The sequence below is a fragment of the Zosterops lateralis genome, assembly GCF_965231275.1.
Source record: "Zosterops lateralis genome assembly, chromosome: 6".
Taxonomy (NCBI): Eukaryota; Metazoa; Chordata; class Aves; order Passeriformes; family Zosteropidae; genus Zosterops; species Zosterops lateralis.
Genome location: NC_139761.1, coordinates 34,515,668 through 34,537,853, shown reverse-complemented (window position 1 = coordinate 34,537,853; position 22,186 = coordinate 34,515,668). Strand labels below are relative to the sequence as shown.

The following is a 22,186-nucleotide window of genomic DNA, read 5'->3' as shown; positions in this document are numbered from 1 at the left end:
TGAGTATCCTTTGCCCTATTTTCAGTGCTACAGAAGAGAACTGTGAGTCCCATCAAACACACAGAGCCTTGGATAAAGATGCAGTATCTTGGCTCTTTGTAAATGGTTGGATATGCAACTTTGATTTGGCTGTGGCAATTCATTGTGCTGCCCCTTATCTTGGTCACAAGAAGTCCGTGACCAGAGCCAAAGCACCCAGCTCCGGCTCTAGCTCCTTTTGTTCACATATAATAATTGTATCTGCAGTGTGCAGAGCAGGCTCGTTTCAGGCTGGCAGCTGCACAGCGTTGTTTGCAGCTCATTAATTTCCTACAGATTGCTGCCTTGCTATATTGGATGTAGTGCAACTCCAGTGGCTGGGCTGAGTGCTGTCCTGCAGAGCTGAAAGCACCGTCTGTGTGGGAAGAGCAGGGTGAGGGAGGGGACAGAGGGACATCCGAGGCTGGTATCCGGAGGCATTTGTGATGGGAAAGTTGGCTTTGCTCTCCACCCTTTTTGATGTGCTTTGAGCACTGAAATCTGTGAATGCTGTCACATTCAAGAGCCAGAAAAGTGTGGGGTGTTGAGATATGCCAGCTTCCATGCTGGGACCTGGGGGGACTACCCTGACCTTCCCTGAAAAGCTAAATTTCATTGCCATTGTTGTCCCAAAACATGTTCTTTCACCTGGTGCGCAAGAGGCTGATCCACACACGGAGTCGAGGTATTTGACTGATTTACAGCTCTGTGCAGAAAGGAGTGCTGAGTGACAAATCCACAAAGTTAGCACAAGGACTATCAAAACTTTTCACTATTAATATGTTTTAGCAAACAAAGGCATTAATGTTCATTTGCTAAAAGTTCCATAGTGCTCTTATTAATTAGTATTCTATAGTCTATTGGTTAAATTATTTCAGTCCTCTGCTCTACCAGCTTTTCATCCCTTCTCATGTTAATTAGTCCACATGTTCAGTCTTTCTCTTCTTTTGAGTCCATTGGTTTCCTGAGTTGGTACTTCATGAGTAATGGCCACAATCTCCTCTTGTCAAAATGATCTTTTGCCTAGTCAGAGCTGATTTCAGCACAGTTGCTGAGTTGGCTTTATTAGTTTCTTCCTTGTCTTGGGATTTCTGCCAAATATCCTTGTGGCCTAGAAATCCTGCATTCTTTGTGTCCACTATCAATTGTAAATGCTTTTCCCCAAGCTTTGTTAACCTCCCCCTAGGTCTGAGATCACTGAAGCGCATCAAGCCCTAAACTTTTAACAAGGAAATTCTATCAACAAGTAATTTCTAACACCTGGACATGAGCAGCATAGTAACTGTAGGACAGTGAATCTTGAACAGCCGTGTTAGGAGGAGCCCTTAATCTCATCTATGTTGTCTCTGCTGGGAAGAGGAATGTTGTAGATAGTAGGTATGAATCTGCACATTTATCTGTGCCTGCAGCTGGTGTCAGCCCAGGGAATGTGGATGTGCCTGGCAGGCAGAGATCAAGGACCTTAATCCCTGCCTGTAGTCCACCTTCACTCCCACCACAGCCTGGCTCTTGTGCTGGCTTGTTTGCCCTCAGTGTGCCAGCACGTCCCTGCCCATGCTTCTGGGTTGACCTGAGCAGCTCTGTCCCCAGGTGCAGCACCCTGTCTGCCTCTACTGTTGGCAGCAGAGGCAATGTCACCCCAGCTATGGCAGGAACTGAGTATGGAGTCAGTATGAACTTGTGAAGCAGCATGTCAGCAGCAGGCCATTCATGGTGTTCCCAGAGTTCTGTTTTTGGCAAGCTCAGGTCAAGGGGGCTACACTCTCCCAAAGGAGCAGTGCTTGAAGGCCAGCCTCTTGTGTCTCTTCAAACCTGCCATGACAAAGCATTGAGAAATGCATGGCAGGGTCACACTGTCAGGCAATGCCAGGGGCTCATTTCAGCTAACAAGCTTCAGCAGTTTTTGCCCTAGGAGGGATTTAAAGTCTTTCCAGGCTGCTGAGGGTTGTTTTGAATCTAGTATTTCTCATTCCTCAACTTCCTCTCCCCCTCCATCCCCACCTTCTTGTCCTCACCAGCATCTCCATGGCAACCCTGTTGCTGAAGAATAGAGAAGACATCTAAATATAGCTTCCAAATCTACATGCCTTCAGCAAAAAGTCTAAAACCAAGGGCGACAGCTTGAAGCACTGATCTGCCAGTACCAGCCAATGACAAGTGTCTGTCTCGCAGGTGGAATTCAGGAGCACCGTGATGGGATGGGGTCACTTCCAGATGAATTCCCATTTTATGTTTGCTCAGGACATCTCAAGAGGCTTTGAAGTAGTCGAGCCTACCCTGTCCTGTCCAAGGCACTCCCAGTCCTGCACCCTGTCAAGCTTTGGAGCCATTCTCTAGAGCAAACAAAAGATCTCTAGTACTTTTTTTTTTTTGGCCATTGATACCTGTGATCCATTTTGATATCACGAGCATTTACTGTGGTGCATTAGACTCAGATGGAAGCAGTATTCAAAGACCTTTAGTAAGGAATAGGTGTCCTTACTTCCTGCTCTTCTCTTCTTCTCTTCCTTCTTCCATCCTTCCTTATGTCCATCCCTCCATTCCTCCCTTCCTTCCTCCCCACAGTACGGTTGTGTCGATGTTTTGCTCCTTCTGAAATTCCTTTCTAAGAGAAAAAGGGCACAGAATCTCCTCACTGAAGCTGTTCCACTGGGAATCTTCCCAAGGTATGGAGGGGAGAAATGTCAGTGCCCAGGGCCCTGGCTCTGCTTTGCACCTATACCAGGCTGATACCCACCTCAGTTGTCTGTTTTCATGGGCTGCCAAGTTGAATTATTGCTTGTACAAGGCATGTATTTACTGTACAGACCTCAACAAATAGCTCCACAGGCTGCTGAAATTTTGTCTGCTCTCCTCTGGCCCTGAAGCATTAAGTCTCATAGGGTCAGCAAGAAGAATCTGACTTGGAGCAGGCCAGACAAGGGCCTGCATGTGTCTGTACACAAAGCTTCAATATTCAAACCCAAGTAGCTTCATTAAACTGAATAAAGAAAAGAAAACCTGTGGAGCTGGGCTGTTATGCTTGTACAGCCTAACTTAAATAGCTCAGCTGGTCAGCAGCATGGACTCAGCTGAGAGAAAGGCGGTTTAACAAACTCTGATTTTCCCAACTATGGCATCTTTCCCTTAAGAACATTGTATATTAGAGCATTTTATCACGTTTGAACAAAGTGAAATATAGAGTGCTTCGGATATCTTGTCTGGCAGGGCTGACTGCATTATGGAACCTCATGGAGCATTTTTTGGTGCTTCAGGGCTTCCAAGTTGAGTATGAGACTTGAGAGTGAATTTGCCATTCACTAGCTGCAGTGGTGATTCCCATGGCTGATACATGAATATGCCACACCTCTTGAGTTGCCCTGAATAGCATATTAGACACTTAAGGGGTTTTTTGCATGGCATGGAAGTGCTTCATGGACTCACTTGCAACTTAGCAGCTCTGATTTTTCATTGCTGGTATAGTTATTTGCACTAGTACAAAGCAGGTGTGAAACACTGTCATGTGAATTTGGCAGCATTTCATGTCTCTTGTCAGTCTTGGGTGGCAGTGGGAAGTAAGGGCTGGGCTCCTGTGCACACAACAGGCACAAATTGAAAAATGAAGATGACCAGAAAGAGAAAGAAATCCCTTCAGTGTTGTCATCTGGGATGGAGAAACCGTAACAGGCAATATTTTTTTTTTTTTTTTTTTAAATTTGGATTTATTTTTTTTAACAGCTATCACTATAAATATTTTACTGGTAACACTTAAAAGTTTTCTTATACAAGTAAAGACTAAAAAATACAGCTCATAGTCTTAGCTATGTCCCTTTAATTATCATGTGTCAGCTACTAAAGCATTTTCAATAGTTCTAATTGAAGCATGAGGCAATTTGCTAATTAGCCAAGATTATGTGAGGAATACACAAAGGGTAGATGTCTTTCTGTGTCGATATTTCCTCCTTTATGCCTTAGGGGATCTGGTGTGATGTGAACAAACTACACTGCTAACAGCCAGCCAGGCAGAGCCCCATAGCTCCTGGTGGTCCTGTACACTGTCCCACACAGTCCAGGGGGTGGACATGAAGGGTCACACAACTCTGCTCTTCACTGGGTGGCATCCCCTTGAGTCCTGTGGCAGTTTTGGACACCACAATATAAAAAAGGCATTAAGCAATTAGAGAGTGTCTGAAGGAGGGCCATGAGGATGGTGAAGGGTCTGGAGGGGAGGCTGCCTGAGGAGTGGCTGAGGTCACTCAGTCTGTTCAGCCTGCAGGAGACTGAGGGGAGACCTCTTTGTGGTGTTCAGCATCCTCATGAGGGGAAGAGTCGGGTATTATTTCTTCACTCTTGTGACCAGTGGCAGGACTTGAGGAAAAAAAACATGAAACTGAGTCAGGGGAGGTTTCGGTTGGATATCAGGAAAAAGTTCTTTACCCAGAGGGTGTCTGGGCACTGGAACAGGCTCCCCAGGGAAGTGGTCACAGCACCAAGCCTGACAGAGTTCAAGAAGTATTTGGACAATGCTCTCAGGCACATGGTGTGATTGTTGGGGTATCCTGCCCAGGGCCAGGAATTGGACTCAATGAGCCTGGTGGGTCCCTTCCAATTCAGCATATTCTATAATTCTATGACTGCTCTATGAGGTCTTCTAGCATAGTAGCTGGGCCCTATCTGTAGCTTCACAGTGAAATCCCAACCAGTGCAGAGCTCTGGGGACGAATCAGACGAGTACTACATGCTTTGAACTTCATGCTGTAGGAACCTGCACCCACAGCAAATCAGATGAAGATTTTGGGTATATCAAGATGTGTCAAGAACACAATGGTTTGACCCAAGATGTATGTACTAATGATTCACATAAATGAGTTGCTGAACATCTCCTGGTACATCTCACTGCCCCAGGGTTGTTTACCTTGCTGTCCTGGCTGCTTTTCATTCTGGCTAACAGCGTCTCTAAACTGTGCCCTTACACAGCCCTGCTTGTTTCAGTGGTATACACTATGTGACATCTCCTGACTTGCATTGTTTTTAGAGTTGTTTCAGACTCCAAAGTCACACAGACAGAGAGACACATCCTCTTAACCTTCTCAGCAATAATTCCTGCAAATGAGTGTCCACACCAAGAAATACTCAGTGTTTTCTAGCACATTAATCAAATAACCATTCAGTTGTTGCTTTATGTGTTGGAACTGGACGTGTTGTCAAATAAAATGATTTTATAGATTATCCTCTGTACTTCCCAGATGGGAAATTTAGCAACATCATGTGCACAAAGTCCTTTAGGAGAAGATCGATGTCTATTCATTTCATCTTCTGTTGCTTACTCAGGGAAATCTCATTCTTAATGTTGCTCCCCAGAGGAGCTTTTCCATCCCTGACTTTTAAAACTAGTGATTGTTTTTAAGTGTGTGTTGAAAGCAGAGCCTGGACTGCATTCATCTGAAGGCTATTGGGTGGCAGCTTGCAATGGCCTCAGAGAAAGAGAAGCAAGTAAGCAGCTGTCCTGACTTCTGTATGGTCAAGTGTTCCCTGGGAATGCTGGCTTTTGGCTTGCCCTGCTGTGTCACAGGCCAAATTGAAAGCATTGCTCAGTTTGCTGAAAGCTGCACTGAGCCCTGAATTAAAGAGCCCTTCCCATCACTGTGCTCATGCCTGTGTTGAGATTGGACTATGCTGTGGCTTGGTGTTGGCAGTGGGGCTTTGTGTTTTGCAGAGTGGCTCCTTGCTGCCAGGAGAGGCTTTTGGATGATCTCTGTTGTTCTCTGCTTTTGAGCTGTCTGAGGTGTGTCTTGGCCCCAGTCAAATTGTCAGGGAGAATGGGGAAGGCTGGAAAATGTCCTGCTTTCCCCATGTGAAGTGGCCAGAGGCTGGGGAATGAAAGCTGCTCATCTGAGTAAGGTAGGCTTCAGATCCCTTGCTTCCCATCGTGGTGAGCACGCCCATCAGGGCTGATGCACAGCCTGCCCCTCTCGTGCCTGCCTCTGCCTCCATTAATTTCAAGAAGCTGTCATGATGTTCTTGCAGCAAAATGTTCCCAGGCCTCCTGCTCCCACGCGCTCTCTGCCTCTCGGTGTCCTTCTGTCACATCTCTCACATTAACGTGATGTCTTCCTGGGGCAGTGTTACACTCCAGCCCTTCTCTCCATCCATCTCCTCCACTCTCCATGCCTTCGGAGGAGGCAGCTCTCAGTGTGGCTGTAGGTGAGAGATGAGATTGTGTGGGAGCAATCTGTGTTTTGGCCTCCAGACGATTTATGACAGCTCAGGATGCAGCTGTATTTATGGTTGCTTTCATAGGCCTGGAGATAAGTGAAATGCTCACAGAGGTAGGGAAGCTGCAGAGCAGGGGAAAGGGCAGCCCTCACCAGCCACAGTGGACTGGGAGGGGTGGCCTGATGGGCCACCACAACCCCCCTCCATCAGCACTGACCTTTTTGTGGTGACAGTCACGGGAGCAGCCAGCTGAGAGAAGGGCACTTCCCCTTAAGGGAGCAAACCCAGTGCTGTGCCCCCATCTGTGCAGGCTGCAGAGTGGCCCGGTAGCAGGGATGCTGCTCTTCCCTTTCCTGCAAAATCCCAGGGGAAGGTTAACTGCTCCCCATATGGGGCACTGGGTCTGTGAGCCCTCGCCCACCTCCCTGTGTCACTGCACAGTCCTTGCCAACTTCTGCCCTGTTCCTTTCCTTCTTGCACAGAGAGGTGTGGCAACACACTGTCTCTGGAGCAAGAGCTGGCACTGGCTGCAGTTTGGCTCCCATCATCCCCATCCCACCCCACCTGGGTCCCCAGGCATCACCTCTGGGCTCCTGCTGTGTCCCCAAGGCTTTAATGGGTGTAGGGCCTGCTGCTCAGCAAAGCTGGAGAGGTTGGGCATCACCTCCTTTGGGATTCAGTCAGATGGGGAGGGAGGTGCAAGGCCCAGCCTGGATCCATTTAGGGCACGTGTGGCTTTGGCCTGTTGCTTTGATCTGTCCTTCACCTGTTGTTTCAGGGCCGGGTAAAAGGTTCTTTTCTCCTTAAAAGCTTGTAGCCAAGGAGGAGATGAGGAAGTTACTGGATTGGTCACCAAATTCAGACTCTGTTTTTGGAAGAGCCACCTGATGCTTGAGTGTGTGCTAATAGTCCAGTTTGCAGCAGAGCTGAGTTGGTCTAGGAGCCTAGAAGATTTGTGTTCCTGACTGGAGGGGACCTGCTTTTGCAAAGCCAGCACTTTGCCATGCTGGCCTCTAGGGATCCCCAATAACTCCTCTTTCTCGAACTGATTTTTTTTTTTTTACATTAAAAAAAAGGGCTACCCTAAGGAAGACTCAGCACTGTGGAACTACTTGGTAGGGAATATAGAGCTTCTTGTGCTTGAAGGAAGGAAGGAAGGAAAGGAAGGAAGGAAGGAAGGTCAAATGGTTTGCATGCATAATATTAACTGTACAAAGCCTTAGAATAACTTTGTTGCAGTACATAAGCTGACCCCCAGGAAACAGGGTTTATAGTGTTTTTTCCAAAATTTTGCAGACAAGCAATACTGAGTATTTTGAAGGTCCTAGAATGGAAAAACTGTAAGCAATGGTACTTATGAAAAGGATTTTTAAAAGCAACCCATGTCCAGGAAGCACTGGCTGCTTTTGAAAACCCCACCTTCTGTTTTGTAGTAATGAGCAAGGAAAAGATCAGAGCTATGAATCAGCTGTGATTTAACTCAGCAAATTGAACAAGCTTGGCAAACTATCAGGGGCCCAGATAACATCTGGTTCAAAAGCCAAATTCAACATCTCCAACAAAAATGCTACAAAAAACCATCATGATGAGGTCTTAGCAGAGCAGCAACATTGACACCAGAGATAGACCTTTTAATATTTTTCAGGCTGGATTATCAGAGATTGAAGGAGTCCAGAGAAGGGAAAGGAGGCTTGCTGGCATTGGTGCAGGGTATGGGTAGAGCAAAAATAAAGCTGATTTAGCTCAGAAAGAAGAATTGGAGGTGATGTTTCTTGCATATTCCTGCACCGATGGATAGGCAGACATTGTCCAAACTCTTCTCCTACCCCTGTGCCATCCTTTGAAAGAGAAGAGTTGGGATCAAGATCAAGACCAGAATCAGAATAGGGAACAGGATTTCCACAGCTGGAGTGCTGGAGCAATTATAACTTGAGGGTCAAATTGTAGGATGACCAAATAATTTTGTGATCATTAATAATATCTGTAGGAATGCAAGCTGCAGTGATGATTCTTCTATTCTGTGCTGAAATGGTGATTTTCCAGAGGCTGCAGGCTGTGGCAACATCCCCAGGGTGGGGAATCACAGCATCCCCAGGGTGCAGGGCTGGACTTCTTGTTCTCTAAAGTTCTGTGAGATCAAAGATACAGGGTATATTTAATGCCAAAGGCTACAGGCTGAAGCACATAGAGATTTGAATTTAGGTCTACCTTTCCAGATTGCCAGTGATTGTGATTGTCAGTCCTGCTTTTCTCTTCCCTCCCATTGCCAGTCAAGACTGATTGTGCACAACATGCACCTGGGCCTGATCTGACTGCTGAGAATGGGCAGGAAGAAAGAGGAAGTTGTTGCTACGGGGCCATGTGTGGGTACAGAGCTGTGGGAAGTAGGGGATCTTTTACTGGCAGGAGGGGTAACTTGTGTGGTGGCTCTTGGGGCAATTATTTTGAGGTAAGGGAAACACTTTTTATGTGGAAGCAACTTCTGATTTAAAAATGCAGTTCCAGCGTGGGGTTGAGGTCGACTAGAAGTCCAGGAGCCCCAAGATGGCAAGCAGATGCCCATTCAGAGGAGTTACATGTGCAGACAATGTTGTAGTTAAGAGGGTGTTATACCAGCTTGGAACCAAAGCACCAATCTCTTCAGTCACAAGTGAGGGATGGGACTGCATAAACCTTTGCAGCCACTGGGAGAATGAGGGGAGTGCAGGGGTCATTTTGAGCTTGCAACAGTCAGTGCAACCTGGCTGTCAGGAAGCAGTGGGTTGGCAGAGTCTTTTACTTGTTTCTCTTGTTCTCTTTGGGTGTGAAAATAGTGGGACAGTAACCTCTGCACAAGGCATGTATTTGCTGTGAAGGAAACCATGGCACAGTGAGCTCTTCTTTTCCTACAAAATGGTACAAGAACTTGTAAGAGATTTGCTAAAGAAGAGACAGGATTTGCTGCCCAGCTGCTTCAGCAGCCAGCACTTCTCAGAGCAGGCCAATGAAGCTGAGGCAGCATCCTGGTGCCAGCGGGGTGTGTCTGTTTGTGTGGCTGCTGTTGTACATGTGTGTGTGTGTGCACAGGGGTAACAGGGTGAGGGAAGCCTGCTTCTCTGCTGGCCATCAGCCTCACTGCCCACAGGCTGAGCCCTGAGCCAGTTTGCTGGGGGATCTTTTTTGTCTAACTTCACTTTGTAGTTTGGCCTGCCATTCTGCCTTTGGGTTAAACAGAAAATTGGCCAGCACCACTTGCAGAAGGGGGTCTTTAGGCTTTCTCAAGGGGCCATGTTGAGTTTGTTCAGTGGGTGAGAAAACTTTGACTCTCTAATGTACCCATTTAACTCCGTTCTTCCTTGACTTTTGCTTCTCTGTTCCCCTCTCCCCTTTATGACCCTTATTATTTTTCCGTCCACAGCAAAACAGTTCACATCAAGGTAATTGATGATGAGGAGTATGAAAAAACCAAGAATTTCTTCATTGAGCTGATGAGCCCCCGCATGGTGGATATGAGTTTACAGAAAGGTGTAGTACTGGCCCTGCAGACTAACATTAACGTTCTTTCCTCCTCTCTTCCATCTCCTTCCTCCTCTTATCTTCCTCTTCCTCTAATGTCTCTCTGTCTCCAACTGCTCTGCCCTAAACACTGCTGTGCGCGCACACTGTGTCACATGGTACCCGTGGGGTGGCATGGGGAGAGGTGCTAGGGCTGCTGAGAGGCAAAATGGTGAGGGAAGGAGAGAGAGAAGGATGGAGAGCAGTCCTGCTTGTTCATATTTCTGTGATGACTTGAGAGGAACCTTCTGCTACCCCCACTGGAGGGCCCAAGCAAATTTTGTAGTGTCAGTGGGAAGATGCTGACTAGAACACATCCAACATCTCAGGAGATCCTCACCCAGCCCTGGTCCTATGGGTTGTTTCAGTCAGACCCATCTTAGAAAAAACACAGGAATTGAGGCCTGGCAGAGATGCAGCTCTGTGATTTTGAGAAGTAGTGGGCAAAGGCTGTGCAACCCCTGGTCTGGTTGTCACAGAGCAACTCTGGGAGCAGGAGCTGAGGGCAAAGAAGAGCTGGTGCCTGCTTTGGTTTGCCTGGGGGCTCACAGCAGCTGTGTGCATTGCAGGGGTACTGGAGGGAGCCAGATAAGCTGGCCTCAGGGGGAAAAACCTGCTCCAGTGCCCAGGGAATTTCCTTTTGAGCCTTGGAGATGTTGTCCCATTGTGTCCCCTGTGAGGTCCCAGCAAAGCTGTTCATCCCCTGGGTAGACTGCATCCTCATTTGAGGAACAGGACAGGAGGATGGGAGTTAGAACCATCAGCCTTCTTAGCAGCTGGTGGAGCTGGAGCCACTGGTAGAGACCTACCTCACCCCACTGGGGAATGTGTCTCTCTCTTCTCCTCGGGTTCCCAGCCCAGAGTCCTTGCAGTTTTATTATTAATCGTGAGGGTATTATTACTGCATTTATTATTAATGGTAAGAAGAAATTGGTCTTCCAGCTAAAACACAGTGGGTAGCTCAGGGTGGTGGTCCCTGGTGCTTTTCAGGCAACCGATACCCTTTCCATTACCATCTGACACTGAAAAAAAATGCGCTGCAGGAGTCGCCTTCCACTAACCATCAGCAAGGTCCTCCTCCCACTTTTCCCTCCCTCCTCACTCCTTGCCAGCCCCGTCTGCCCCTCACACCCCTGCTCCCAAGGATGCTCGAGGATGCTGTGTCCGACAGGCAGGCCAACGCACACCGCCCCAGTGGGGATGGGCTGTGTGCCCGGAGCCCGCGCTGCTGCTGCCGCCGCTGCCGCCTCGCCTCCAGCCAGCTGACCCGCTGTACACGGTTGTCTCTCTTGTTGTCCCTACAGGAAGACCATAAGGGTTAAAATAGTAGATGAGGAGGAATACGAAAGGCAGGAGAATTTCTTCATTGCCCTTGGTGAACCGCAATGGATGGAACGTGGAATATCAGGTGTGAGATCTTTTATGAAAAAAAAATGCAAAAAAAGAAAAAAAAAATCAGAATCAAGTATCCAAACCCCAAATCCAGAAAATATCACCTTCTTTCTCCTCCTTACCCTTCCTCCTTTTCTCCTTCTCCTGTAGAGGGATCGACTTTTACTCTTTGCCCTCCTATATTCTTGCTCTTACCCTGTTTCGGTGTCATCTCTGCCTTTAAGAGCCCAGCTTACTTCTGATCCTCCTTTTGTGCAATGCTTGAGTCTCAGAGGCTGTGTTATTTTGATTGGGTTTCCTTGTCTTGATCTGTTTTTTGTTCTGAGCACACCTTTGCTGTTCTCCCTGCTCCTGCTTCTTTGCCAGGACCTTGGGGAATGTGAAAGGCAAGAGAAGGGTGTAATGCATGGCTGCCCCCTTCAGCTCCTCCTGTACTCCCCCTGTCCTTCCCTCTGTTGTTGCTTCCAGTGGCACTGCTTTGGTGCTCTTGGGTCCCTATGAAGTACGGTGAAAAGTCCATAGGAGAAGAGAGAAGATGTGAAGTAACTTGGCTTGCTTTTTTTTTTTTTTAAATGGTTCTTCATGTCTTTCATTTAAAAACCCTTTAATGTGTCACAGACAATCACAGTCTGTCATGCAGAGGGTGTGAAGCTCTACTGAGGTCCTGTTTCATCAGCAGTGAGACCCAGGATCTCCCCAGCAGACCAGGATTCATTTCATAGCTGGAATAAACCCAGACTTACAGTTGTGTCTTGCCTACATCTATCTTTGTCCTTGTCCTATATGTGTTTGACCCCTTTCTCACAGAGTCTTGCCACTGGCTTCACTAGCTTTGGGGTGGCCTGGGAGGGCCAAGATTTAAACAGAGGCACTTTACAAAAGGGAATTCAAATCCACCTTCTGGGTGCTTGTTACAGAGCAGAGCCAGATGTGTGTGCCCACAGGCTTATTTCTGCTCTCAGATGCTGCTGTCAGTGGTGGGACACCTGGCTGCTGCCCGTGCACTCCACAGCACAGTTCTTCCTTGCTGAAATGTCTTCTATTTCTTACCTCACCAGCACAGCAGCTGCCTTCTGGCCAGTCCAAGCTCCCATAGACTGCTCCCTAGGATGTTCAGGATAGACACAGGTTACGTTAGCATTTCAGTATTGTACAGCATCTGTGGACTTGTAAAATGTAAACCCATATTTTAATACTGTCAGACTGCCTCCTGCAGCCCACGGGCAGTGAGAGATATCAGGTTTCACTTTGTCCAGCACAGGCCCTCAATCTTCACTGAATTCTGACTGCCCTTGAGGAGAAGCAGTGATCAACCTTGCCATATCCCATGGGAGTATGTCCCAGCAACCAACTGCCCTTCAGGGTAAAGACGTGAGCATGGCTTCTAGGTAAAAGTGGCCTGGCCTCAGCTTGTAGCCACTAGCTATTTTACTACTTTTTTTCCATCATGTAAAAGAACTGTATGCCACAGCTTCCATGTAGGTGTCTGTTCACTACACCCACAGTATGCTCAGATTTCTTCTTGGGCGTTGTAAAGACCAAATGTGCAGTCCTGGATCGACATCTTCAGTCCTAGAACCACACTGGGGTCTCCTCTCCACAGGTGTCCCTTCCCATCTATGGGTCTCTCACCTTCATTTCAGCAGGTCGAGGAAGAAAATCACAGCCCCTGGCTTTCTCCTGCTTATGCACTTGGCAGCTTGGAGCAACACAGTGAATTTTTTTCTCAGCTGTCTGTTCTCTGCAAATCCTGCATCCTTTTCTAAACAATGAGCAGAATCAAAATACAGAGTCAGAAATGGGCTGTTTTTATGAAGTCCCACATTTCTTATTCCTATACAGGTCACGTTGCACCTGGCTGAATAAGAACAAGTGTTTGAAAAAAATCCAAATGGCCCCTGAAATGGACAGTTGTAAACTGTCCTTTACAGTTGTAAAATGTCCTCATTATTACTAGGACTACAAAGCCAGTTTTCTGTATCCTATGTCTCTTATTTACATCTATATCAGCTCTAGTCAGTGTGATTATCTGATTTGCAACAGGCAGATAAGAGGTCAGAGCTGGACTAAATTGACCTGCAGCACAGAGCCTGCAGGCCAGGAGGTGAGGGCAACCCTTGGACAGACCTTCTTTTGCCTGGAGGAAGTAGAGGACTGTGCCAGGGTGGAGACCCAGGACCCTGGTTGGCCTCATTAGAGAACAGTCAGAGTGAGAGCACCGTGGTTTTAAAATCTAAGAGGCAGGAGATTAAACTGCATTTGTAAATGTTGCTGGCACAAGGTGGCACAGTCGCTACACTAAATCCAGGGCATCTGGAAAGATCCCCAGCTCCGTAGTGCTGCACTTTGCAGCATCTCCAATGAGCCTACCTTGTGCCTGGCATGAAGAGTAAGGAGCTACGTGAGGCTTTCCCACAGAGAGCATTGTGAGCCATCAAGAGCAGATGCTGTGGCCAGCAGCTTCACAGAATTCATGCATGAGCAGCTGGCTCCCGGCAGAGAGGAGGCAGCCTGGGCCGTGCACAGCCTTGCATATACTCGGGCATCGTGTGACTTTGGGAAGGGATGCTCATGCTGACTCCAGCACACGTGTTCCTGCCAGCATTGTGCAGGTGCTGCCATTGCCCCGTGCCCACAGACAGGGAAAATCCCACACCACAGTCACCTAGTTGGGGCTTTGCTGGGTTTCGTTGTGGTGATGGATGTACCCCCATGTGTCTCACATGGCAAGGGCAAAGCACAGCTGTTGCCTCTCCTTGGGGGCCCAGGCCCGGTAGCTTTTGAGGTAGAGTCTCTCTGGGTTTTGACATTTGTTCTCAGTGCTGCAAAAGATGCCGTTTTCTTGACAGTGTGTCCTTGTTTTGTTGTTACTCCTCACTTAGCTGTGTCACTCTGAGCCTGTGCCTCAGTGCTGTAGGAGGATTGATGCTCTCAGCTATTTGCAGCATCTTCAAAACCTCTCCTGGCTCCTCTGGAAGCAGGGTGGTGTTGGGCACTTCAGATGAATGGCAGTCATGTTTGGAAGTAATCTGGAGTCCGGGTCATGCAGAGACAGCCAGTTGTGCCTGCACTACCATAGCTTTCTGCTGAGGGCCCAGGACTTCTCTGTGCAAAGGGCAGCTCCTAGCTTACCTTAGGGATACAAACTAGGTGGCAGTGATGGAATCAGGGGTGAAATGTTCCCTGAAGTGATGGTAGAACTGATGACAGGGAGAAGTAGTATGTACTTTTCAAAGCAGCCTGGGGCAGAGTTTGAGTGGTTTATTTTGGGATGCAGAACTTAGTCCAGAGCCTGGTGCTATTCAGACCCAGTGTGCTGTCCCTGAGGGTACCTACACTACTGCAGGCTGCGGTGGCAGTGGTTCCTGACAGACATGCAGTGGAGGAGGATGACAGGTGGGAGCAGGGCTTGCTGCCACACAGTTGATTTGCATTACTGTCTCTGCTGTCCTGTACACCTGCCAATACAAAGCAGTCACCTCCAGTCAAGGGAGCTTCTCCTTGACCCTGATCAGAGTTGTGGAGTACAGGGGTCTCCAGGAGGGTCTGTGTGAGGGCCAAAACTCAGCATGAAATTCGTCCTATTCCTCTTGCTCTCTGCATCTGCTAGCACCTTACTTGAGGAAAAATCATCTCTACTTAGAAGTGTTCCTTTGGTGGTCCAAACACAAATGCCTGTCTTCAGGTTGACCAGGGCTTGCAAAATGCAGAACAGCCACTGATACAGCCTTTGAACTGGAACATTTTGCATCATCTGCAGATGCTGCTCCTCACTGTTCATCCCCCGTTACATCAGTTCCATCAGTCGTGCTGCTTTGAGCATTGGGATACTCAGTTGTTAACCCTTGCTGTAAAGAGAGCTGACCACTTACTCCTGCTCCATAGATGCTATATCTACTTTGTCTCACAGGACATCTGTTCTTTTTCACCAATCACATTCTCTAGCTGGAGCTTTTCAAAGTCTTTCTGATCATCCAAACAAGTCACATCGAGTAGTTTTACTATAGCAGCTCTTTTTGTTGATGTGTTCCAATAATTCAAAGAGATGAGAACAGATCTAAGATTGGTATCTTGCCAGCCTGGCCTGTGATGACGACCAGTACTGACTCAGTAGCAGCATATCAGATGCACAGAACACTGGCAAAGATGATGCTTGCTGCAAGCTTGTTATATAAAAGTGGATGAATGTGAGTAAAAAGAAATCAAAAAGAGAGACTCACATTCTTCGCTTGGCCAGGATGGTAAATGTTGCTTTTCTCTATCCTCCTGGCCATTTCCCAGATTTCCTGACTTTTTTTGTCCTCTCCATTTCTAAGAAATTAATCGTCAAATCCTGGTCTCACCTTTCCTCCATATGCAAAGTCATGTAAACTGAATCCCTGTTTACTTAGTGTTGCAGGGTTTTGAAACTTCCCTGCACCTTGAACCACATTTCTAGGCATCCTTTTGTCAGCATCTTTTTAAAGGGTTTCTGCAGGGAAATGAGTCTCTTCCTTTATGATGAGACGCTGGCTGTTGGTTTGACTCTTGCTCTCATAGCAGCTCTGCTATCATGTCAGCTCACAACTCAGAATGAGGATTTTGCTGCTATCCCCGCAAGATTTTGGAGTAATACTTTCTTCACACATCAGCTTTCACACTTCTTCCACAGCCCTGGATTACAGGAGAAGAACTTGTTTTGCATTCCCTGGACGAAGTTGCTCTTCTGCTTAAATTGTGGCTAATCTTAGTGTTGATACAGCCTGAATGGCAAGTGAGGCTACTTTGGAAGATGTCACTTGATTGCAGATAATGGTGCAAATGGCATTTGGAAAAATATGTTACATGAGGGCTACTGGGAATCAGCTTGTGAGAATTCAGCTCATGGCACAGTGGTGGAAGAAGATTGAACCTCAGGACTGATGCTTGAAGCCTGAGTCTTGAGGGTCATATTTTGTAAAAAGGACTGCCCAACGTTCATACGAAGTTTTGCTTCAGAGAGCATGTCTCCCGAAAGATACAGCTTTTCTGGAAATGGGAGTACAGATGGCTGGCATTCCCTGGCTTGGGAGGATTTTGTCTGAAGTCTTCTCAGCCCTCCCAGCACAGAGTCAATTGGTGCAGACAAATCTCATAGCACATCTCCTTCTAATCAAGTGTCAGCACCTCTGATGGGAAAGCTTTGTGCCCAGAGGGAGGATTTAACTGGGAGTCACAGAGGAAGGATTAAGCTGCAAAGAAGGAAGGATTCCCAGCTTGGATTGATCCATCAAGTTATCTATATCAAGATATTGATGAAATTATTTGGCTTGGTACAATGATCCATACCTGTTTAAGATAAGCTGTATTGATACATGTGCTGCAGTTTTCTGAAGTGTGGACAGATGCTGAGAAACTCCTTCTTCATCAACTCCATCAGTCGCTGATGAGAATAGCAAAAAAATGTTAGATTGCTGTTACCGCATTCCCTCAAGGTTTAATAATTTGCTCACAGCTCTGTGATTAGGCTGAATGCAGCTGATTCTCCTGATGGAGAGGAGTTTCTTGCAGTCTGCAAGAGCTTTGCTATTGACTTCAATAATAATAGCATTCAGGTTAATCCTGCAAAATCTCTGCCTTGTTTAACCTATAAAACACCCCATGCTTACATCCGTTCACAATCTTATTAGGGAAACAGTTTACTCACCTCAGTGAGCAAATCTGGAGGCAGAGCCTGTGGACAGTTACATCTGGAAGATGGAAAATCATTATCTCTTTGGGGAAGCGGGCCTGTGTTTCATATGGTCACTTCTTAGTTATCTTTGAGTGTGCATGGGGTGGAGGCAACATGTTCTCTTTGCCTTTGGCATCCTGTGACTGCCCTGCTGTGTGACTGAGAGTCTTCTCAAAATTCATCCTCTCCTCCCTCATTTCAACTCTCTCTCTAAATCCCAGGCCTTTAACAAGGATCTTCCTACCTACACAGTGGCTTCTCTGAGTCTTTAGGGATACTGATTAGAAAAGATTTATGTTAATGAAGAATGAGTCCAGAATAAAGCAAGCAGCATAGTCATCTCTCTCAGTAAGGTAAACAGTGGAGCAAAGTATTTCACTGTTTAGAAAAGGGCTGGAACACATATTCAGCACATCAGGTTGCTGTAAACACAAGATTGCTGTATTGCTGGTCTGCTTCAATCCCAAACCTGGTTCCTCTTGCTTTAAGCTTTTTGGAGTTAACACAGGTAATGTAGATAATGAAAATCCTGACCTGTAACCCGCACCAACATGCATGTCCCAGCAGAATTTGACCTCAAAGTATACCAAAAACATGCAGATTACATGGCTTATTTTCAGCAGCTTTTTAAAATTCAGGTGTAAATTTTCAGGGTTGGCAAAGGAAGCAGAGTTCATGCATGCAATTTTGACTTCACCTAGTCAAAACCAACCTTCAGGGCAGAGAAACCCCAGTGGAGGAGGAACAGAGCTAAAGGCTTTGGGTCCTCCTGGGTGACTCAGCGTCACAGCCCCCTTATCTGCAGGCACACGTGGTTGTCCACAATCACACCATGCAAGGGTTAGGTAAGGGATACTTGGGACTGATATTTTGGATTTGGCTGCAGAGCTAATTTTAGCAGTTCCCTGTACAAGTACACATGTTAAGCCTCTGAGACTACCTGAGATGCCAAGAGTAGTGAGGTGGCCTGGCTTGGCCCCATAAGGAGCATGATGTGCAGAGCAGCAGTGCAGGAGACAGAGGGGTGCCCTGGGGAGGACTGGAGGGATGCAGCCCAGGCTGGGGAGAGTGGAGGGAGGCTTGTGGGATGGGAACAGCGTGGAGGCCATCAGTGAAGCTGGTACAGGTACAGCATCCCCAGATGGGCTGTCAGGAAACATTACAGGTCAGGGCTAAGGGCACATTAGCAGATGTGTGTGCAGGAAGAAAGCTTTAGTCCGTGAAATCATTTTCTTGCTTGCATGCACAGCATTCACTCAGAAATATAAAGATAAAATAATCCCTTGGCTTTCTGCATGCTGTATTCTTGATGTTTCATTCATAGCTTTATAGGCTTCTTCAAATATTCATGTATCATATTATAAGTGAAAGGGAGAAAAATTGTTCTTTTTCAGGCTCACAAGCAAATGGGGAAAAAAATAAACTCAAATCCCAGAGCAGTATAATAACAGTTTTAAAAAACATGAGCCAATGGGTTTTTTTAATAGCTGCAGTAGCTTAGGGTCCAAGTAATATGTCATCATATTACATTTGAACACCAGATCGACCCATTGTACTAATGCTTGTAATTGCAAAAGGCAAATTAAATTTCTGCACATTGTCTGGAGAACCAGAAGACCATTAAGGAGGTCACATGACAGCATGAACTGCAGCAGGACAGAGCTGCAAGGAAACTCCAGATTCATTCTACCAGGGGTACTGATGAACCTGTCTTCAGGGAGAGGTGTGCGTGACAGGAGGTGGTGCAGGCAAGAGCAAACATCCCATTGTATCTTGTGGCTCAGTGGCACTGTACTTAATGCAGAATGTACTCACAAATAGTTTCCCCAAAGTTTCTGATTTTCAAAAGGAGTTGACCCTGAAACAGAAGGGATGCTCAGCAAGAAGCCTCTTCATTTCACCTTTCACTGTGTCTCTACCTGCCCACATGGACAAGGGAGATCTCTTGGATTGCCCACAGTCCATCACCTGAGGAGATGGATCAGTGGATGAAGATCTTGACTGGGTCAGTGTCTCTCTGCAGACTGTTGGGAAAGCTGTGCCCATGGTTGCTGCTCAACAGAGCAAGGAACTGTCAGGACTCAGGATTAGTTTCCCTGGCTTTGCCATGGATGTGCTGTGCAACCTTTGATAAATTGCTTAGGAAATCATTTTCAAATGGCACAGATACAATTGGGTGCATCTATATAAAAGTGCCTGCTTTTCAGAGGCCCGAACCAGCAAGTCTGGGAAAATTAGCACTTTTGGACTCCAGCCCACTTCTGAGTTTGCAAAATGTTCCCTTTAGCTTCTTTTTGCTTGCTTCACCATCTGTCAAATAGGGCTGTTAATACTGACTCTGTACAGAGTTTTAAGCTTCTGAGACTAAAAGTGCATGATAATAAGTGTTAGTAATTACAATACTATCATCACATGCAACCAAGTCTTCGGGGATTGGTTTGCTGTTCGAAAAACAAATAGAAGTTAAAGCTAAGGCACAGACTTGGTGCTTGGCCCCTCTCAAAGAGCATTTGAGGTTTTTTGCTATAGGGACTCTGCTGTAGCTGGTTTGATACCTGGATGTAAGCGGTGGCTGTCTGAGTTAGACTTAAGAGGGACACAGCCAGATGTTTCTTTCCCCAGACAGCTCTGGGGAGTGGGGAAATCAAGAGCAGAGAGGGTCAGGGGTCACTGGCCAAGGGGGCTGGGCTGTGTCTGTATGGAAAGCCAGAGTAAGGTCATCCCTTGCTAGGACCTAAGCCCCCTTCTCTTTTCCTCACATCTCAAATCTCAGGGCACCAGGCAGTCACATTTCCTGAGACCACAGTCTCATTTCCTAACAGGCAGTTGCATCCCACAATGGTGACATTTCATGGCCTGTGTCCATGCAGCACTGTCAGGCAGACCAGCAATTTGGAACAAAGAAATCTAGGAGGACTCAAACAGTGCTGCTCTACATGTGCCTATGCTTCTCTAGGCACCCTGACCCTCTGAAAGTGGTACCTGTGGGGTGTGGGATAGGTCTAGGTGAGCCAGGGCATCCTCCTGAGGGATGATGCATGGCTGTGTTACCCTCTGACCCTTTTGACATTGGAGGCCATCTGTTTTATCAATGCCTCCCTCTGCTGCTGCTCTTCTCAATGAGATGCCCATCACCTTTTCTTCTCGATACCTACAAGTTTATTGGGGCTCCTCAGCTGTGCCAAGCCCTGCCACAACCACACATACCTGGCTTAAGTGGGGGCACCTCCCACACCTTTGGGTCAGTTTGGGTTGTGTCAGGCCCCAGTGGCAAGTGTAACTGCCCTCCTTCTCCCCTTCCCCTTTCCCTCCTTGCCACTTCCCCCCAGCTGCATCCCATCCCTTTGCCTTTGTTGAGGGGGAAGGGTGACTTTGGGGAGCCAGTGCCATGGTGCTCACTGGAGCACTGCAGTCTCCTCTCCATCTTGCTGCTGTGGTGTCTGCTCCCCAGCCCGTGCCCAACATGCAGCCCTGGTGAACTCGCATGCTGCCTTGCACCATGTCCATTGTTCACTGACAGCCTTCATCTGCAAAACAGCTTTTTCCTGATGGATATTAACTTTTCCCCTCTTTTTCTTTTCTCTCTCTGTCTTTCTCATGTTCTTCTCTCACCACAGCCCTACTGCTCACGCAAGGTAAGTGCTTTTTCTCCTTTCCTCTGGCTGTTCTGGCTCTGTTTTTGTCCCTTTTGGTGTTTGTTGTGTTGTAGAGAACCCCAGCTCGTGGTGTTTGTGTCTAGCATGAACTAGTTAAGAGCAGTACAATTAAGAAAATAACAGTGATTGATTGACATCTTAGGAGGATTTCCCATATTCCAGATTTTTCCTTGCAGTTTGGGGGAAATGACCGAGACAGAGTTGCAAAGCAACACATGCAGTGTGCTTGGTCTGAAACTCTGACTCAAGCCTCTCTTTAGGCAGCTCTGGTGCTTTGGTTGTGCTGATGCTCTGGAGAAGAGAGAGATTTCTGCCGGGAGGTGGCATTTCTGCAGTGTGGGACAGTGTTGCCTGGGGTGGGCAAGGGTACAAGGTTGTGCAGATGCCCCCTTCCTATGGAGGGTCACATGTCACCCCTCAGTGCTTTCACCCCTCAGTGCCTTCACCCCTGTGCTCTCCACCTCCCATCCTAGGGGGTCCCCAGGGTGTGTCCAGTGCCAGAGCAGTACTGCCACAGTACAATCAGCACCAGCACCATTTCCCTCCTCACCCTCAGCTCTGGTTCTGCGCTCTGCATCTCCTGTCCCTGTGTCAGGAATTCATGTGTATTAATACAGAGCCCCTCTTCCTTGGCTGAAATCCCCATTACACTGGTCTGTCTTTATTCCACTGTGGTGCAATGTATGCCTGCTGTACTCTTGTTATTCCTTCAATTCCAGGTGTGATTACTGTTGAATTTCCACTAAAGAAGCATTTCTTGTAAGATAAGGGTAGGCATGCAGGGTGCAGAGAGGAGCTTGAAATCCCATAGGTTTGTTAGCAGAGCTGAAAACCAAAGCATTCATGGTAGCTGAGCTGTGCTGCAAATCAAAGTAGCAGCATCTGCAACAAAGTCTTCAGTCCAGCCCCTTTTTGGAGGATGCCAAATCTGCTGCACAGGGGATGTCCTGAGCCCATTGGACTAATTAGAAAATTGCTAGTGGCAGGCAGAAATCCCCAGTTCCCCAAATACCAGCTTAGGGTGTTTATGGAAAACTCCTTGGAATGGTTTGGATGGTTTCCTTTGTTACCTCTTCAGATCTGGGAGGAATGGAAATAAGTTGAGCATAGTGTCGTTCCCAGTAATTTCATTGCTTTAATTCAGTAGCTGCCTAATTTGATCAGAACCCCAGGAACCAAATAATTTCTATTAAAATAACGTAACTTTCCTCCCTCTGTTTTGATCCAGCCTGATTGCTTTTGGCAGCTGTTATTGGAGACCTTGGTCATCAGCTATGAAAAGTTACTTTTCGGTTCATAAGGGAGAGGCTCCTCTCTCTCTGGTGAGGGGTCCCTGGGGTCTCCCTTGCCAAGCAGCCTCGGGTGCCCTCTGAGTATGTGACATGTGTTGGGCTGGTGGTGCTTGGCCCCCACACGTGCTTCAATCCAGCAGCAGGCACGTGCTGCAGTGTCACTCAGCAGCAATCATGGCTAATCAGTGGGGAGAGAAGCGACGTCCTCGTTTAGTCCATGTCATGTTAGATTTAGGTTACACAGGCGCACAGGAATCTTTGTTTAAAAACTGCATTGTTGAATGTTTCAGTGGAATCCATCAGTCCTGCACCTCATCCATTGCCTCCTGGAGCAGCTGGCACAGCTCTTCCTGGGCAGCATCCCATTTCTGGGGATGTGTCCATGGGACTGCTGGGTGTTCTGGCTC

At 47.3% G+C, this 22,186-nt stretch overlaps 1 protein-coding gene across 5 annotated transcripts in view; it reads left to right on the top strand.

Moving 5' to 3' along the window:
* Positions 1–22,186, top strand: part of SLC8A3 (solute carrier family 8 member A3) — a gene marked incomplete at its 5' end in the record, with an annotated part of 89,404 nt that overhangs the window by 54,782 nt on the left and 12,436 nt on the right. For 2 of the 5 annotated variants that reach the window (XM_083864018.1, XM_083864016.1), the window contains 2 exons: positions 11,052–11,155; positions 20,449–20,466. In XM_083864018.1, the coding sequence (XP_083720144.1) occupies positions 11,052–11,155; positions 20,449–20,466 (122 nt within the window). Of the gene's footprint in view, positions 1–9,610; positions 9,718–11,051; positions 11,156–20,448; positions 20,467–22,186 lie in introns of all 5 variants that reach the window. The other 3 variants (XM_083864017.1, XM_083864015.1, XM_083864019.1) reach the window with 2 other exon arrangements.